The following is a 13273-nucleotide window of genomic DNA, read 5'->3' on the forward strand; positions in this document are numbered from 1 at the left end:
GGAAAAGTTCTCCAAGACCAAAAAAAGTCCGTCAGGTCAGGTCAAATGTCAAAGCCATGCTGATAGTTTTCTTCAACTTTGAAGGATTAGTTCATCATCAGTTTGTGCCACAGGGAAAACTGATAATTGATGGTACCTTTGGGACGTGTTGTGCTCCTGTGAGAAAATTTGAGAAGGAAACGGCCAGAAATGTGGCGACAGAATTCATGGTTCTTGCATCAAGATAATGCACCCACACATTCATTCCTTTTGGTACGTGACTGTTGCACAAAAAAACAAAATCGCTATGCTGCATCATCCTCCATACTCTCAAGATATGACCCCTATGGACTTTTTTATTTCTGAGTTGAAAGGACAAAGATTTGCTGCGATAGAGGAGATAAAAGAAAATTCACAAGTGGTGCTTCATGCGATCCAGCAAGAGGCATACCAAGACCACTTGTGGAAGTTAAAATGGCATTGGGAGCAGTGTATCAATTGTGGGGAGAGTATTTTGAAGGAGACTGTTCACAGTAAGTAAAAGGTAAGCGTAAAAAAAATTTGTGGACAAAGTTTCAGAATTTTTTGAACAGATCTCGTATGCCTCATTTTCTGTGTCTTTGTATTTTCGGTAAGTTTTGACAATGAAGGACTTGTAGACAGGTTTTTGCCTGTAAGTCAATAAATTAAGTTTAGCTAGAATACATGTAAACAGAAACGAATCCTAAATGGGAGAAAAACCTCTAAAAAGATTTTGAATTCCTCATGTGGCCTGAAGGAAATAAACTATTAAAATAGCTGTCTTCTAAACTTCTAATCTTTTCTGTTTTTTCTGCTATTGTGGAATGGTTGGCCACATTCATGTGATAAAAATCCTCATTCCCTCACAAAGTTTGTGCCATTTGTTTTTTATCAACTGAGTGATCTTGTGTGTGTGCTACAGTGTCGATAAATTTGAAAAACGACATTATGAGCGCTTAATAAAATATTATTAAAATAGCTTGGTGGAAATATTCTTTTTCTCAGTTTTTTAAGTAAATAATTTGTATTTGCATTGTATGATTGATAATGTTCCAGATGTTGTTTATGATGTATTTACTTCAAGTTGTTGAAATCATATTACCATAGCCTAAATGAAAGCTGTAGTGTATGTTCACAGACATTAACTTCTGACTGTGTACAAATAAATGTTATCGATTGCACATACCAAACTTAATTTAATTAGCAATTGTACAAAGTGCAAAACACAATGTGCAGAATTGATTGTGATTCACAGTAGACGCTACAGTTTATCTTATTTGTTAATGCTTTCGCAACTTCACCAAAAAAGGTGCAAAGTTGCAAAGAGGATTCTTTACAAACAGTATTTGGACATAATCTTTTAATGTTGCAAATAGCACAAACGTGAAGGAAAAAATTAAACTTGCACATAAATGTGTAAAGATAATGTCCACACATATAGAAGTAAGTACAATGAATGGAGAAGTGACACAAATTGAACTGATGGTGTATAGGACACATCCTGAGGCACCAAGAAATAGTTAATTTATTAATTGGCAAAAGCATGATCAATAAAGTTTTGTTGGGGGAGCAAATCTGAATACAGTAAGTAAGTTCAAATCAATGTAGGTTGCAGTAGTTATGCAGAGATGAAGAGGCTTGCACAGGGTAGACTGGTGTGGAGAGATTTATCAACTTGGTCTTTGGACTGAAGACTATAGTGAGAGAGGAGTAGTAGTAGTAGTAGTAGTAGTAGTAGTAGTAGTAGTTGTTGTTGTTGTAAACCACATTTTTATTTATGGCATTAAACATTCACTGAGTAATTACAGTAATACAACAGACAATACAGAATGAAGCTTATGACAGGTTAAAACTGTGTGCTGAGTGTGGAATTTGACTTTTTGTAGGCAGTACTCTGAGTGATTTCCCCTCAGATGTCTGGCTGTATTTCTTTTCTGTTTTCCAAACTTCCTTAAATAAAGAGTGAAGACAAGTACAAAATGATCAAAACATGGAATCCTTACCTGCCAGGAATGTTTTTTCTGTGACTCATTTGGAAGAGGATAAGCGCAGAAGCAGAGAATGCCGTTTGTAAGTATATATAGGCATTCTCTGTGAAAGATCTTTTCTTTTCATGAGTAAATGTTGTTATACTTGCTGCTGCTTCTGTGGTTATTAGTCCAAAGACTGGTTTGATGTATTTCCTCACACTATACTATGCTGTGCAAGCATCTTCATCTCTACGTAACTACTGCACACTACATCTATTTAAATTTTGCTTATTGTAGTCAAGTCTATTCGTGCTCTACAACGTTTGCCCCCCTTGCCTCCCCCATCCTTCTCTCCACATATCCACAAACACTTCCCTCCATTGCCAGACCCCCTGTTCCTTGGTTCTCCAAGATGTGTCCTATCAACTAATCCCTTCAGTTCGTGAAGTTGTGCTATAAATTTCTTTTCTCCCAGTTTGATTCAATACCTCTTCATCAGTTATCTGACCTACCCACCTCATCTGTGACATCCTTCTTTAGCACCACATTTGAAAGGTTTATATTCTCTACCTGTAAGTACTGTTTATCACCCGAATTTCACTCCTGTACAAGGCTACACTCCACACAAATACCTTTAGAAAACACTTATCACTCAAATTATCTTAGATGTAGAAATGTTTCTTCCTAAGAAAATCTTTTCTTGCTGTTGTCATTTTACATTTTATTTGCTCTATACTTTCACCATTGTCAGCTACTTTGCTGCCCAAATGGCAGAGTTACTGAATTACTTTTATTGTCTCTGTTCCTAATCTAACTCACTCAGGATTGCCTGATTTAATTCGATTATACTGTATTATTCTTGTTTCAGTTTCCTTGCTGTTCCTCTCATAACTTCCTTTTGAGACACTACCCATTGCATTCAAGTGATTTTCAAGTCCTTATACTGTCTCTGACAGAATTACCGTGTCATCAGTGAACCTCAATGTTTTTATTCATTCTCCCTGAAATTTAATTCATTTTCCAAATTGTTTTTGTTTCCTTTGCTGCTTGCTCAATGTACAGATTGAATAACTTGAGAGATAGGTTGCAATTCTGTCCCATTGCCTCTTCAACTACTGCTTCTCTTTCATGTTTTTCAGCTAGTATAACTGCAGTCTGGTTTTTGTCCAAGTTGTTGATAACATTTTGCTCTTTGCTACCTTCAGAATTTCAAAAAATGTATTTGAGCTGACATTGTCAGAAAATTTCTGTAGATCTACAAATTCTATAAATGTAGTATTCATCAAGTGGTGGCAGAACGTACACATGAAAGAGGGTTGTAATTAGGCAAGCTATTGGAGCCAGTGGCTCCTTCTTCGTGCAGAATGGTTGGAGGGGAAGGAAGAGGGTGAAGGAAAAGGACTGGAGAGGTCTAGGAAAAGGGGTAGATTTCAGCAAAGTCACCCAGAACTGTGGATCAGGGGAGACTTACTACATGGGATTAGAAGGAAAGACTGATTGTTTGGGGACAGCATTGGACGAGATTAGAAAACCTGAGAGCTTAAAGGTGGAAGACAGGGTAATATGCAAGACAGAGATTACTGCTTGAACATCATGAATGAGTTACTAAGAGTGAAAAGCTAAGTGCATTGTATGTAATAGAGAAGGGAGGGGGCCATGAAAAACAGACGGGAAGACAATGAAAGATGTAGAAAACTAAAACAGAATGAAGGAAAGAATAGTAACAGTGAAGAAATGCTGATACAGAAGAAATTAATGTAAATTAAAGCCAGGCCGGTGATGAGAACCAAGGACATGTTGTAGTGCTAGTTCCCATCTGCTGAGTTCTGAGAAACAGGTGTCTGGGGGATGAATCCACATGGCATGTGTGGTGAAACAGGCACCAAGGCCACGATTGTCACGTTTAAGAAGGAACCACTGGCTCCGGTAGCTTACCTAATTACAACCCTCTTTTATGTGTGTGTTCTGCCGCCACTTGATGAGTAGTTTTTTTATCTATACAGTTAAATTATTTGGTCAAAAATTGATTGTTTTTGTTGTTATAAATGTAGTGTTGTCTTTCATCAGTGAATTTTCTAAGGCAGGTCATAGGGTCAGTATTATCTCATATTTTTCAACATTTCTCAGGAACCTGTATTGATCTTCTTGGAGGGCAGCGTCTAAGAGTCTTTTCACTGTTCTGTAAGTAATTCGTGTCAGTATTTTGTAGCCATGACATATCAGTCTGATGTTTCCACATTATTTAAACCTATCAGCACTTGCTTCCTGTGGAATTGGGATTATGACACTGTTCCTGAAATATTTATGTGAGGCTGTTTCAAATGACCGAGCAGTCAAAACTGATTGAACCTTTGAAACATTTTATAGGAAGATCTTAGGTTTTGCTGAAACTTTTTTTTTTATATGACTTGTTGACAACATTACACAATAAAGGTGGAGATTACTGCCTCCACTCCTTCCAACCATTCTGGTCTCAGGTGAACGTAATTCCTCCACTTCGTGGTAAACCTCTGAAAACAGAAATGCAGAAATGCACATGCAGTACAGTGCAGTGCCATTTGGTTTCACATAACTTTCTATTGTTAATTAATAATAAATGCATGAACTCATAAAAAGAGTTCAGTTTGTGTAAATTAAGCTGTTACTTTAAACTGTGTTGAGAGAACTAGTTCATAATTTCCATATTAAAGTGTAGATTTTATCTAAGTATTAAGATGTATGAAAGAATTAATAGTGATATTTTATTTCGTACTGCTAATGTAGTTACATTTCACTTTCAGTTGATACGTGGTGTAAGCCCTACAGTGAAATATCACTCTACTGTTCACAATGCTGAAGTTGTTGGTGCTTCAAATATGTTCCAAGATCCTCATGGTAGTGTAACAATTACTGATGGCCGTGAAGATGCTATCCAGCTTCAGCCTATAGGTGAGAATGGTAAAGTATCCTTTATCAGTTCTTTTAAAATGACTAGGCATAAGAATATCTACTGTTGTCAGTGAAAATTAATTCTGACAGTCAAACTATGTCACAGAAGTGTGCAAAAATACAGGGTAATCCAAGTGCATACAGCAATTACAAATGGCTGTAACTAATCAATGCTTAGCCATACATCAGTAAAAATTATATAGAATGTTACAGAAAGCTCAAAATTTTGATTGTTGTGGATGATCGGTGATGCTGTGATGTGCAAGTGATAATTTCTGTGCTGCATGTGAAAATAAGGACCCCATATAGAAAGCATATAAAATTTAACAAGTGTTGTTCTGTCATCTCAGTGCAGAGGAAACTAATTCAGTCATACAATCAAATGCCTCCAGATGTCAACCATTATTTGCAGATGGCTTAAACTCTGTAAAGAAACAGCATATTTGTGTAAAGCAAAATGTACTAGCTGGTCACATGTATCTGCACAAATCATGGAATGAATTAGCTTTTCGTTTGAACATAGTCCTGGGAAACTGATGTACTGAGTCATTAGGGAGCCCCCAAATGCCACAAACAGTGATTTGTCAGGTTCTCAAAATGTAGCTGAAAATTAAACAATATGTAATCAAAGTTTCACAGGAATTGAAACAGGAGGACTACACCAAATGAAGAGCAATGCTGAAAGCATGGAGGAAGAAACATTTGTTGGACATCTCTTTTTAGGGATGAGGCAAGCTTAACTGGCACAACATCTGAATATGGAGTAGAAGAGAGTGGTGATGTGTACTCACACACCTGTAACTTACCAAAGGTTAATGTGTTTCTTGCTAAATCAGCACAAAAATTATAGTGTCTGTTCTTCTTCATTGAGTTAAGTCTTTCATCAAGCATTTACCTGGACATACTTGAGCATTGATTGATTTACCTCTTCATGCAATTCCATGACGTCTATTATGCTGATGGAGGACCCACACATTGGGATATGAAGGTTCACACATTTTTAAATCAATATCTTCCAAATTGTTGGATCAGCCATGCGAGACATGATGACACTGTATTCTGTTCCTGGTCATATAGATCTCAGTACATGACACCCATGAATTTCTTTTTATAGGATTATGTGAAAGATCTTGTATATGTGCCTCCTTTGTTAGTTAGTTACATGTCCCATAGATAATTTGAACAGTTCGTTCCTTAAAATAATGTGGAACACGTCAGTTTATGGGATATGTGTACATGATTACTATTAAAATTAATGAACACAGTATCATTTTATTCCTATTCTAGCAACCACACTTAAAAACAAGATTTTTTTTTCCAAAAACTGTTTCAGAAATAAAAATGCTCGTTACACATTAGTGACTCCATGTATCAGAACAAATGTTGTGAAATAGATTATTGCAGCAGATATTATCCATGTGACCAAGGAGACTCAGATAAAACACCTATAAAGTATGTAAAACCATTTGAACTTTATTTTACATTCACTGTAATTGCTATTGGTGTATCATAATGCATTAAATAGCTGTAGCCATTTCCCAATGTTTATCTTGAATTGCCCAGTGATTGTATCTGCCTACCAAAGAAATTATGAGACAGAATTGCTGGCCAATACTCACCTTGAAATTATCTCAAGGACCATGGGCCTTACTGAGGTGGGGGTGGCTTGCGGGCCTCAGTGATACAGATAGTCATACCGCGGGTGTGGCTTTCCATGGTTACGGATGTAACATTTGTACAGTTTAAATTGAAGTATTAACATGAAAATAATAATAATAATAACTCTGATAAACCTGTGTGAGCTGTGTTGATTTGCCACTAACAAAGGATCAGGAAATGTTACAAATGTAAAAAGCTTTCACATTTCATGGAATGACCCAGATGCAATCATAACAGAGGTATATCTTTGGAGAGGCCAGAAAAATCTGTGGTTCCTGAAGAGGGACGGCAGTCATTTCAATAGCTGCATGGGCAATAGTCTGGATGATTGACCGATGAGACCGTACTGTGTTCGTACTGTGAACAATCATACTGGGATGATCAAAAAGTTTCTGTCTGAAGGCTGTACATTTCAGAATCAGTATACCAATCATGCAAAATCACTGTGAGCATTGGCGCAATTGTCCCACCTATGCACCTGGTTGAAGATGCCCATTTGCTAAAACTCAGTGTCCTGCTGCATAAAGATGTGCATAACTTCCTGTTGCACACCCTTGTTTGACAGAAATTGTTGACCATTCAAGGGCTTTTGTTAAAGTACTGAAGTCATTATGATTGCTTGGGGAGAGATAAGGACTATAAGGCAGGTGCTTGAGTGCCTTCCACTTCAGTTGACATAACTTCTGCACTACAACATTTACGATATGGGGATGTGCTTTATCATGAAGCAGCAGCACCCCTTGGTGCACCATCCCACAATGGTGGTTTCCGACATTCTGCCACATACATATTACTCATTCTCCGATGGATGTCTAGCTGTGTTTGTCCTCTGGCAGTCGAGCAAAGAATAACAGCACGTTGGTCCTGTTCGAACAGTCCAGGCAATAAATTCGCCACAGTTCATGTTTCCATGTGATGAATTCTTCTCGTGTTATCAGCTGAGTGGTGGCGTCGTCTTGTCCCAACGTTTCAATGAGTTTCATACCCATCATCTTCTGGCCAGAACTCATTGAAATGTTGCAACAAGACAACGCCACCATTCGGCTGATAAGCCAGGAAGAATTCATCAGTGGAATACACTGAGAAAGACTGCAGTTGCATATATGTTTCCACATTTCCCGCACGCATGTTGGAAACCACAAGTGCCACACTAATCCCTAGCCTATGTGTTGGTACTTTATACCTGCATTGGAGTCATGTTATGTTGCACATATGCTGCAGCAACACGCTCAACGAGAAAGGTTTTGACCTCTCTTTTAAAAGGAGAAACTACAAGCATTATGTCCACCAAGGTCCTGTAGGAGTCGCTCTACTGTCTGGCCTAATGATGACTGCATCTCCTGGAGTAAAATATTCTACAGCTGAAATAGTACACCATTCGTACAAGTGTGTGAGGAGTACGCAAGGAAAAACAAAGGTGGTGTTCTGTGCTTCTGAATGCAGAATGTTAGATCCCTTAATTGGTTAGGTGGGTTAAAGAATTTAAAAAAGGAAATGGACAGATTGAAGTTGCCATGGCATTAGTGATATGCAATACATGGTTATACATGTGAAATCAGTCGGTGATAATGCAGGAATAGATCTAGTACTGAATGAAAGAGAGGAATGCTACTCTGAACAGCATAGTGAACACATTACATGACGGAAATGAAGCAAACAATTATCACAGTAGTAAAAGGTCATATGCCTGCTAGCTCCACAGATGGAGATGGGACTGAAAGACTGTACGGTGAGATAAGAGACTGTTAATGGGGATGAAAAATTAAATGTGATGGGGGTGATATTCGGTATTAGGACAAAGAAGAGAAGAAAAAAAATAGTGTGAGAACATGAAAGGAGGTTGATAATATGGAGATCAGGAAACACTGGGAAGTATTAGTTCAGCTATACAGGAGTAAAACTAAACATTTTGGTAGGTAACATTATAAAATAATTCAAATAAAACTTCCATATAGAAGGCATCCCATTTGTATTGGTTCCAGAGTGACAACTGATTACATTTCTGTGTTTGTGTACCGTTCACTTTGGGTTTATTTATCGATTGTTATTTTTATTTTGAAGTTAAAGTTGTGAAGTTGTGCTTGAATTTACATAATTGCATTTTTTAACTATGATTGTTATTTGCTGGCTGATTGTACTGTATCATTTAAACCCCACTGCACACACCTAAAAATGCTGAATATGCTGGTTTGGTATTAATATACATGTTTTGATATAGAAATGGAGCTGCTTGCAGAGAACGTGGTACAAGATTTCCTAACCACAGACTGCTACATGCAGAAGTGCTTGGTTATAATTCACTCAACTGTGTGAGACTGGTCTAGTGCCCAGGAGTCGTATTTCACGTGAAGGTGTAGATCAACAGGGTGTGGATGAATTAGCATTCATTATTCAGTTGCTAGAACAAAGTTCTTCAACAAGCTCATGCTGAATTTTCATGTGTATCAGTGTTCCACATATGACAGACATTATGTATGTGCAATCCTTATCATTTAGAGTGGATTCAGTACCTTTGAGAAGATGGTGAAAGTAAGTGATTGGAATTTTGTCATTGCTAGGAGCAAAGTGATCCCATTAATATTATTAACTCCTGAAGGCACTTTCACTCATGATGGTATCAGTAACACTCATAAATTAACTGGTAGTCCAACAAAAACACACATACCTTTGTGGATACACATTTTCAAGAACGGCTGTCCGTAAATATGTGCTGTAGTATGAAAACCAGTTGATCGGGCCTGTTGTGTTAAATTTTCATCTTACAGGGCCCCATTATTTAGAGTTTGTTTGTTTTTTTGAAAATGAGTTTCCAGTATTATTGGAAGAGGTCCTTGGCCTGCAAGGATGTGTGTGTTTTTCCATCATGACAGGGCATTTGGACAATCTAGTCATCAGATCACACATCACCTAAACCTAACATTGCTCAGAAAATCAAATGGTACAAATGGCCATGTTTGTTCATAAAGTTATGTGATGATTACAAGGGGAGGCCTACAAAGAAAACGTAAGCATAAGAGACTAATTGATCATTAAGATTACAAGTAGTGCTGCCCTCATAAGAGATAGACAGGATGACTTCAGAAGAGCTGTATGTGGTGGTGTCAAGAGAATTCTATAGTGCATTGAGTTTGAGATGGAATTCTTGAAAATCAACTTTGAACTTAATCATTTGCCTTTCCATAAGACCTTCTCTAAGTATTTGTTTGCATTAATTCAGACAGTAACCAATAAATATTGTGCACATTTTAGGTGGAATATTTTCTTTGAATTAGTATGTACTACCACCCACTAAAATATTTACTATTCCTCCTGGGGCATCCTTTGTAATGGAAAGACAGATTTTGAAACCAGATTCTAAATTAAAAAGACATTTCCAGAGACACATTGGGACTCTGGCCATAAATTTTAGTTTGGACTAGTAGATTGAAGTAAAGAAATTGTAGAAAGATACAAAACTAAGAAGACACGACTAGATAAATTGAAAGATCCAGAGGTTGTTGAGAGTTTCAGTGGGAACATTAGGCAATGACTGACTGAAACAGTGAAAAAGTATTGTTTATCAGCCACAAATAAATTGCATTACCATTATAAACTACAATTATTCAAAAATACTTCTTGTACAAAAGCTTTGATATATCACGTAAATTTCATATATGGTTTAAATAAGATTAAGAAATAAAAAATAGTGTTTGTGTTAGGAGTGATATCATAGCAAGTGTGATTATTCCACTTGTGGTGTTTTGAACTACTACTGTGTTTTAACAAGACAACTATTACAGGCATAATTTGGTTCTGTTTTTAAAATTTTGTAACTCATTTCATGCAATTAAATCTGCTGATTTTTTTTATATATATATAGAGGGAGAGGAGCTGAGAAGCAGTGCCTTTGAAATTATTTTGGACTGCATTACACTTACAATTCAACTAATCAACCGATCTTCATATATTGGTGCGAATTTAATAATGATGGTAAGTATAGTTAAATAACTTGTCCATAGTCGTACTGTATTGTAGAGATATAGGGTCGTTGACAGGAGCATAAATGAAACTGAAAACTTGCTAGCGTATCACACAATGTAGGAATTGCAGTTCTGGGGTCAAGAGTTGTGTCTAGTGAAGTAGGAGATAGCAGAAAAAGGCAGGGAATGGGAGGAAGGGTTGGGAAACAGAGTAAACCCTGCTGCCCACCACCCTCCCTCCGTATAGAAATAAAGCTGTGGAGGGCGTAGGGGTATTCATAGTGTGCAGCCTGGCCCAAGTACAGACTGCTACTGTGACACTTGAACAGCATCCAATGGCAATGAAGGTTGTGCCATTGAAGCTGTAGACTCCATGCTACATGCATTGTTTGTTGTAGGCAGTAGACATCGGTCATGATGTTGAGTCACAGAATCATCTGTGAACAGAGATTGTAATTGCAATAGTTTTCAAACCTTGAAAGTTACAGGAGGTCTGGTAGTAATCTGGAATGTGGTCTGTTGCATTGTACATGACAACAAAAAAACATGTAGCTTTCTCTATAGCAGTTGCAAGCTCAGATATGTGGGATGTAGATGAAAGATCGAGTTGGAGAAAAATGTTCTTGCAATTTACACATTTTGGCTGAGGCAACCTCTAATTTCTTAGAATTCACACAAATTTTGAAACATAACACTTTACTCTTGGTAGAAATGTTGTTTTTTTCCCCCCTTCCCTTGGGTGTTTTAACTTGCCATTTAAATTGCAGAAAGCATGCTTCAGCATATGAAAATCTTCAGTGAGTACTCTTGCATCTTAGAGCTGGAGCCAATAGAATCCAATCCGGTCACCATGATACCCGGTGCAGGAGGGTTGTTAACCATGCTATGTTGCAGTGTGTCGCCAGGAGGGTTGCAGTGCAAGGTGTGGGAGCTGCTTACTGTATGATGTCCACGAACCATCTCCCAGCTCATCTGCTTGTGCTCGGAGTACAGAAATATCTATATTGTAATGGCACAAGAAATTGGCACCAAGAATGGTTTTCCGCCAGAGCTAATAAAAAACTCCTCTGAAATGGCCTCTTGAAGCATAAGTTACTACTATGCTTTGTTTACCAGATGTACGAATGTTACAGTTATTAGCAGCTGTATGCTAAGAGTCAGCCAAAGTTAGTTGGTCCTTATTCAAAGGTGGTGACCAGGTGTCTGATCCTGCACCAGTGAGGTTTGTGAAATGGCATGAACAAAAAAAATTTGCCAAGAGCATTGTGTCAGTCTGGTGTTTCATGAAAGTTTACAAGTTACCAGTGGTGAGTGTGATGACAAATCCACTACCTAAATTGGAAATGACCATCTTTAGGTCAAGAATAGCAGCAAAAGCATTGGGAAATTTTGACTTATTGTAGACACTTTTCTTGCAGACGTTGTTAGATGCCTGCACATGACTGCTGTTATCTTTTGGGTAATCACAAGGAGATGTTCACTTCCTTGGCTTTTGGCCGAAGCTTGAATGGTACCAGTACCAATTCCATGACAACTTGTTGACAAGGCCACATATATCCCATCAGCTGATGTTGCATCGGCTCTTGAATCAGTGCTTTTGCATGCATTTCCTTGATTTGCCACTGGAGAATGTTTGTCTAGCTGGACCATACAGATCTCTTTCACTAGCAGAAGCTGTTGCCCTCTATTAGCATTGTGTCTGATTATGATGCAACACTATTACTAGCTTATGGGTCTACACTTGAATTGTCAATTTGCAAAAATATAGTACATTTAATCACCCACATGCAACTGTGAAGATGAGTCTTTGCTGTTGTTCAAAATTACAGCACTCTTAACAGGAAAGATAGTTATTAACAACACTTGTCGTAGGGTAGCTTCTGAAATTTTAACTTATGTAAGTAATGGTTGAAGGTGACATCCATGGTGAGGATAAATAGTAAATTGTCAGCATGCACACAATAAGCAGTAAGGGAAAGTTGCAACATTTTGATCCACAGGTCCAGCTGTTGTTGCATTTATGGTGGTATTAAGACTTGCTACACGATGTGGAAGACGTGGTGTGCCCAACTGGTAAAATGTTTGAGGGCTGCATGAAACCAGGAACTTAACATGAATGTCCCAAAGTTTGAAGCATTGAGAATCAGATTGGTAATCATTCTATCTGATTCATTCAGCAACTGATCTGGTGAAGCATGATCTGTTTTAATGGGTGCTGTAGATTCGCACTTGATGTGCTTCTTGCTACCCATAGTTTTTTTGCAGGGACACCACTTATGGTGGCACTATACATAATAAAAACAATGTGTTACAGCTACTGGTGAATACTGCAATCTATTATTGCACAAGAAGCATGCAATGTGATAAAATATAAAACAGTAGCCATATGGAAGGAAGACAAAAGGTGACAAGACAAAGGCAACAGTACAAAAATTATTACACACTTTATCCATTCAGTGATAGTCTTTAAAGTTAGATTAATTGTGTCACCACAATATGACATTGGTCTGCCTAACAGTTGGATCAGACACTTTGTGAGTGATTGTAAGCAAATGGTAAGCATCAAGCACAATAATGTCAACCTTAAAGCTATTTCTGAACATACATCATAGTGTAAGGGTAAAATCACTGTGGATGCTATGAATGAGTTTATCCAAAAAATATGCTCCACGTTAGATAAGGGTAGAAAGGTCACAGGAATATTTTCTTTGATGCAACTAAAGCTTTGATTCAGTGAACCATGCATTACTCCTCCAC

At 37.7% G+C, this 13273-nt stretch overlaps 1 protein-coding gene across 1 annotated transcript in view; it reads left to right on the top strand.

The window, feature by feature from the left end:
• The window catches only part of LOC126263224 (piezo-type mechanosensitive ion channel component), a 686714-nt gene that overhangs the window by 252174 nt on the left and 421267 nt on the right, over positions 1-13273 (top strand). The window contains exons 10-11 of the mRNA XM_049960308.1: positions 4751-4907; positions 10417-10526. Of these exons, the coding sequence (XP_049816265.1) occupies positions 4751-4907; positions 10417-10526 (267 nt within the window). The remainder of the gene's footprint in view (positions 1-4750; positions 4908-10416; positions 10527-13273) is intronic.

The sequence above is a fragment of the Schistocerca nitens genome, chromosome 6 (assembly GCF_023898315.1).
Source record: "Schistocerca nitens isolate TAMUIC-IGC-003100 chromosome 6, iqSchNite1.1, whole genome shotgun sequence".
In the NCBI taxonomy this organism is placed as follows: domain Eukaryota; kingdom Metazoa; phylum Arthropoda; class Insecta; order Orthoptera; family Acrididae; genus Schistocerca; species Schistocerca nitens.